The following is a 6512-nucleotide window of genomic DNA, read 5'->3' as shown; positions in this document are numbered from 1 at the left end:
CTTTTCTTGCTGGTTAGCCAGTTAATGTGGGACAACCTTGTGTAAAAAACAGAACTTCAATTACAAATTGGGGTTTTATGGTGAAAGAGGTGGAGGAAATGAACGATTGACTGTTAAACCTTTACAATTTTTTTTCTCAAAGGCAAATGCAATTTTCTTTAATCCATCAGGGTTTTTTTTTTAAACCACCTTATGTTTGAGGTGTGTAAGAAGTTTGGGTTTGGATGTGTTTTCTTTTAAAATGGCTGTCTTTGTTGGAGATTCTGTAATCATCCTTTCGGTACAATATTTTTCCTCAATGATAGATCTCAGAAAAAAACTCTCTAGATTGCATGTCACCTATGAAGGCACTATTGAAAGCAATGGACAAGGTATGCTACAGGTAAGCGCATATAACAGTAAATGCGGCTTTATGTCATGTTTTTGTCATACTTTAATGGTCTGCCAGCTTAAAGTTATTTGTTTTATCCTCAATTGACTTAAATGACAAGACGTTTTGCAGTGTAAAGGAAACATCAAAATTAATTCCATGGGCAGTCTTAGCACTGTCAGTATTCCCCAGCTCATCTAGGTTTGCACATGTACCTGTTACAGAAAGAGCTGACAGAAAATCACAAGCCCTGGACAGCTCTAGGTCTTTTGGTTCAAACCAAGATCAAAGATTGACAAGATAAGTTTCAGGCTGTGATCTTGGTGAGTTGTCAAGGGTTTCAGTTTATTTTTAAAAAATTATTCTTGTGCCCCAGACAGTGACCAGGTCAGTAGTTTCAGGAGACTTTCTTGCTGCTGCCAGCGTCACTGTTTCGGTCTGGGAGCCAGTCAGCTAAAAGAGATTCATAAGGAGGATGTCCTGTCCATATCTATAGCAAGGAACATATTTGAGTTTTTCAAATTAGGTTATTAAAAAAAAAAAAAAAAGAAAAAAGTCTACTTTCTAGAGTTCAGTTACCAAAGAAATATTAGAACTTCTTTACCCAGGAACAAGCAGTGCAAAGGAAGAGGAGGAAAGAGAATAGGAGGACTTTCGCTGAAAGAGCAGATGCTAGAGAACAGTAGGAAAGCCAAAATTTGCTACTGAAACAGTTAATGTGTAATGATTCTCCTCTCTGCAGTTAGTGTCATTTATTCTGTTTTGTCCAAATTAGACTGTTACATTTTTCAGGGAGGGAACTGACTGTTGTGCTTTTGGTCTTGTAGAGCAGTTGGGGTAATGGAGGGTAGCTCACTTTCTGTGGGTATTGGCTACAGGAAAAATCATAAAATAATTAGCTGCTTAAATATCATGGTTGCTATCCAGGTAGCATAGCTCAAAAATTGCTCATGAGCAGAGAGGAAATGCTGAAGGGCACAGTCGTTTGATCCATATGATATATCTATTAAATGAGACTGTAGATGAAGTGGGTTACTGGTCTGGTGTTCTGCAATGATTTTTCCTCAAACTTTAAAATGTTTCATGACTGTATGAAACTTATACTCTCAAAATGGGCATTGAAATTATTATGAACTCAGCAACAGCTCAAGAATATTAATTTTTCTGCTTTAATTTAAAAAATTTTAATTTTTTCTATTCAACTATATTATAACCTTAGAGGTGAGAGATGGTTGAATTATGCTTTTTTGTGTAGTGTTTAAATTTCTGTTGCACTCCTTAAATTCAAGCACTGCCTAGGGAGTGGTATTTTTCCTCCTGGCTATTTCAAGTCTTATCAAAGAAAATATCTCTGCTCAGAGGAAGAGCACTCTCTCCAGGAGGGAGCAGGATGACCAAGACCATCCAGGAGTCCACGGTGACCCCAGCCTAGGCTGGCAGGGCCACTGGCTGGGACAAGAAGAGCAGGCTGGTGGTCATCAGACAAATGCAAGGCAATGAGTCGATTCCCTGATGTCAATCCTAGATGTGCAATCAGCAGAGTACAGGGCTGGGCATGGGTCCATATCTGATGTCTCAGGTGAGGTCCAGGACAAGGGGGTGTGTTTGTATGAGGGCCGCAGGCCAGGGGGTGAGGATGGGGCCCAAGTGCACTTGGGGCCCTGATGCACTGAACATTTGGGTAGTTTTCATGTTATTTTTTTGTTTCGTAGTCAAGTTCAGCAAATCTTAAACAACTGAATTGTGTTGGCATTTCCAGGATAGGTATCAGGAACTCTTGCTGTTGTAGTGGCCGGCTTTCCGTGTGCTTTAGACTTGAGACTGACTCCTGAGTCAGTTGGTGATCTACACAGGTGTTCATGTCACTCCAGCAGCTTTTGTTCCTCTCCTGTAAATGTGCTCGCATCAGCTATCTAAATAAAAATCAGTAGGAAGCTAAAAGCATTTCAAAGATTAAGTGACTTTTTAAAACTATAAATGTATATGGACAGTTAATTTGCATAAACAGGAATTACTTTATTGACTAAACCAATTACAGTTACTTTAAAAACGGTTCTCTACATAGAAGTGTAACTTGTAAAATATGTGTTACTGCAGCAGGAAGAGTCCAGAGGTTCTCTATTTCAAGCAGAAACCTTAATGATCAAAATGACTGGCCTTGTTCCAGTGCATTTCAAGGAGAAATCATAAGAGATTCTTTTAGGTACAAAACAACTGGTACAAGGGCAGTGCTAAGCTAAAAATGCTTCAGTGTGGACAGCTGGGGCAGAATACTTTTAAAGGACAACTTAATTCCTCAATGTCCATAAAATGCAAAAAGAATACTGTAATTTGCTGGTTTCATCTTTCATATTTACTGAAATATGTTCTTAAATATGTGCTTTTCAAACCCACAAAACTTGGATTCAGAGCATTTGAGATGCAGAACTTTATTTTCCTGTGTGATCTCTCACTTGTCTTAAGTTTTCTGAGAAGCAGAAAGGCAAAAGAGAAAGGTGTGCTGTTATCAGGTTCTGTCCCGATGCTTGTATTTTTAAGTGGTACTAGCAGATCTCAACAGAAACTTTATTTACCTTGGTAAATGAAAGCATGTTATGCTGTTTGCTTATCTCATAATCCTCCTGAATATATTTTTGCTAGGTTGATTTTGCAAACCGTTTCGTTGGAGGTGGTGTGACCGGGGCAGGACTAGTACAAGAAGAAATTCGGTTTTTAATCAACCCAGAACTGATTGTATCGAGGCTCATCACTGAAGTCTTGGATCACAATGAATGTCTTATCATCACAGGTTAGTCTTTGCAGAAAATATTTTACATCTTATTCTCATTTTATATATAGAAAATACATTTTGAATTGAAGTTCAGTATGCTTCAATGCTGTAGGAATAAAAAGAAAAAAATAAGTCAATACTCATTTGACAAACAGCTTCCTCATCACCCTGCCTCTTAAGACCATAGGGCCACTGGATCCAATAGATGTTTTGTGAAGGAAACAAGAACAAACAAAAAAAAAAAATGATGGCAAGCAGACAGAACTTTTTTTAATCGTATATAAATGTGTTTGAGGACTCAGTCTTTAGGCCTAGCTGAAGGGTTCTGTTGGGCAGTATAGGTAAAAGCCACAATTACCAGCTTTTAGCTGCTCCCAGCAGATAATGCTTCTGTTATATTAATGCAGGGTGGGTTTTTTTGTTCCTGTCTGGAATTTGTAATATTTGATGTGATCAGTGGGACTGAAAACTGTGAGAAGAGGAACTGCCTTCTGTTTACCAAAAAGGAGAGGAAGTGGGAGAGGAGAAGATCAGGATCCATTAAAAAGGGTAGAAAGTCAGGAAATGCCTCTTAAGGATTTTGAGATTTGGATCTTGTAAGTTATGAACATGTGTTTGTGTTACTTGTAAGTTAATTATGGGTTTGTAATTACAACATCAACTAAATACTTCTCCAGTATGTTGTTGAGGGGCTGTGTACGGAGATGTGCTGTCTGTCCAATGCTTTGCTGAGAGTGTTTTTCCTTTTGTTTCCACCTATGTCGGAGAACTTGGAATGTTTTATTATCCGTGGATGAAAACAGCATCAAAACAGCTAATGTCACTGTTAAGAACTGGAGAGGCGTGGGTCATGCTGTGTGTGTGTCAGTTCTGTACATGGGAACAGAGTGAGCATTTTTCATGACTGAAAAATAAAATGATGCAATTTTTTTTTTATTTACTCTAGAGAACAGCTAGAAAGAAAAAATATTTGATCAGAGAGATCCTCTGGGCAAATATTGTAAAAGATTATGTATATTTTATATTTTTCAGTCTGCTATAGTAAAAATGTTGGGTTTAGTTACCTGAGCTGCCTCTACAGTCAGGAATCTGTGCAGGTATTAGAACACGTTTCTTGGAAAAGTCCTTCCAAAGCACTTCTTTCTCTCTTGCGCGTGCACAGGAGAAATTTGAGCTTAGATCTTGCAAATCTTCCTCTGTTCTGAGCTATTGATTGTTCTGGGCAGAGCATCTTCTGTTTTCAGTCTTATCCTTGGTAATCTTTCTAAGGCAGTGTTTTATTTTGTTTTTCTACCCTGCTGAAATTAATACCTTTCTGTGAAAACTTTTTGATAAATTGGCTTTTGTGATTACCTTTTAAAAAAAAATGAGTCAGAAGATTCTTAGCCATGGCTGATTTCTGTTATGTATTTTGGATATGATACTATAACAAGATTAACAAATTGAAGTCCTGTCCTCTGGGTGAGGCTCTTCTGGGGAGGGTGCAAACAGAGCACAGCGCTCAGTGTAATAACTGACTGGGGGAAAACACTAAATGAATGTTTTTGAAAGAGCTTCCTCCGTTCCCCTGCAATAACTAGTGATTTGGCATGAACAAATAAAGGTGAGGGTGTTTTTTCACTGCAGTAATATTCTTTTAGTTTTCTTGAGTACTTCATAGTGTTTTGCAATTAGTATTTGTGATATGGTGTTCTTCTCTAATGGAAATGGCCATTCCATCATTTTAATTTCATCCCTGGAGCTCTTCCACCTCGGTTCTTAGCCAAGTCTCCACTGCGTGTCACAATCTTCTTGATAAATTACATTCTTTGTGATGCATCTTGACTCAGCAGCCTAATGGGTATAACTGTGTAGCTTAAATTTGCAGAAGAGTCTGAGAAATTGGAGAGAAATTAAATTTGTTGTGATTGCACAAAGTCTGGTTAAGATCACTGCTGTAATGAATATGGAACTGGTCGTGCAAACAGTCAGCTTCTTCAGCACAGACATCTAGGTACAGAAATGTCAGCAGCAGTACCAGAGATTCCCACAGCTGCGTTTCTGGTAGATCTGTGAATAAGTGTCGGTGTTTTTCATTTAGGACTTTTTCTTTTCTTTTTTTATCCTCTTTGAGTTTACAGTGTTCCATGTTTCTTTAAATCTACAGGTTGAGCAATGGCCACTCCTTCTTGCATCTTAGCACGATGCATTTTCAGAGACTTCTAAGCACATTACCCGTGCAGTAAACAAGATCAGATAATTGGTTCAGCTGAAAATTTACTCAGAGAGGAAAAATTGTTTTTCAGCTGGATTTAGCAGGCTGATCGTGCCACTGTCTGGAGAGCTAGAAGACTAATGGTGGTGCAAGATAAGCATCAGAAGTGATTGAAAGGGAGAGAAGGACATTCCCCTCACTTCTGGCAGTAAATGTGCATCTGTATTGGTGACCAAAAATCTATACTCTGCACTTTTCGCATGTACTCCTTTTTATTCAGCGCTAGTGGTACTGCCTCTTCAGAGGTACAATTTCTAGCTCATAAGAAATACTAGAGGGATGGTATGGTGGGGTTTTTCCCTGTCTCTGGGAACTTTATAATGCCATACAGATCATATGCAAATGGAAATCTAGACTATGGAGTCTGAGACGGGGCTATATTTATTTTTAGTAGTAACTACAACTCTTTCTAGATGAATGAGGTCCCATAAGCACTAACACTTGGCAATTTCACTGTTTGTCTGATGCTGTAGCTATTGCAAGTTTCACAAAGAATGTATTTTTGAATGATACTTGTAGATACTTTCTTTTGAATTTAGGTAGGCTTTTTTATTTTGTAGCTTGTTTTTTAAAGTTCTGATGGAGTTGTGCTATTTTGATGTATTTGTGTCTTGGCTTTTTTTACCCCTTTTTTTTTTTTTTTTATGGGAAGAAAAAAGCCTTACTGCTGCTGTTCTCCCAGCAACAGCAGTTTGTATCCCAGTAGTTAACAGGCAAAGGTGCTGCCAGTTGAATAATCATTTTTGTCTGACACATTTCCAGAGCTTCACTTCTGAAAAGCCATTGATTTTCATTAACTTTGGGTTTCTGGGACATGAGCTTAGAGTTCCTGTGATTTCTTTGAGTTTCTCTGTTATTGATTTATTTTTTTTTTTAAATATATATTTATATATTTGCTTGTTTGTTTTCTGGTGCTTTCATCATCACACAGTGCACTTCCATAAAAATTAATGAAAACTATGAACCTTGAAACAGTGAGCTTAATACTCTGGCTGTCATTTAATCTGTCCTGTTACAGTATCTTGATAACCCAGTCTTTTCTTTGCACAAGCTAGACACCAAACAAAATGCTTCCTTTTCAAAGTTGGAAGTTTTGCTATGCTGTCCCCTGAAGAGAG

The 6512-nt window shown here is 38.0% G+C and overlaps 1 protein-coding gene across 1 annotated transcript in view; it reads left to right on the top strand.

Annotated features, from left to right (window-relative positions):
• The window catches only part of PARG (poly(ADP-ribose) glycohydrolase), a 68786-nt gene that overhangs the window by 44515 nt on the left and 17759 nt on the right, over nt 1-6512 (top strand). The window contains exons 12-13 of the mRNA XM_074154552.1: nt 313-382; nt 3011-3158. Of these exons, the coding sequence (XP_074010653.1) occupies nt 313-382; nt 3011-3158 (218 nt within the window). The remainder of the gene's footprint in view (nt 1-312; nt 383-3010; nt 3159-6512) is intronic.

Source organism: Numenius arquata, chromosome 10 (genome assembly GCF_964106895.1).
Source record: "Numenius arquata chromosome 10, bNumArq3.hap1.1, whole genome shotgun sequence".
Taxonomy (NCBI): Eukaryota; Metazoa; Chordata; class Aves; order Charadriiformes; family Scolopacidae; genus Numenius; species Numenius arquata.
This window is presented reverse-complemented; position numbering and strand designations above follow the sequence as displayed.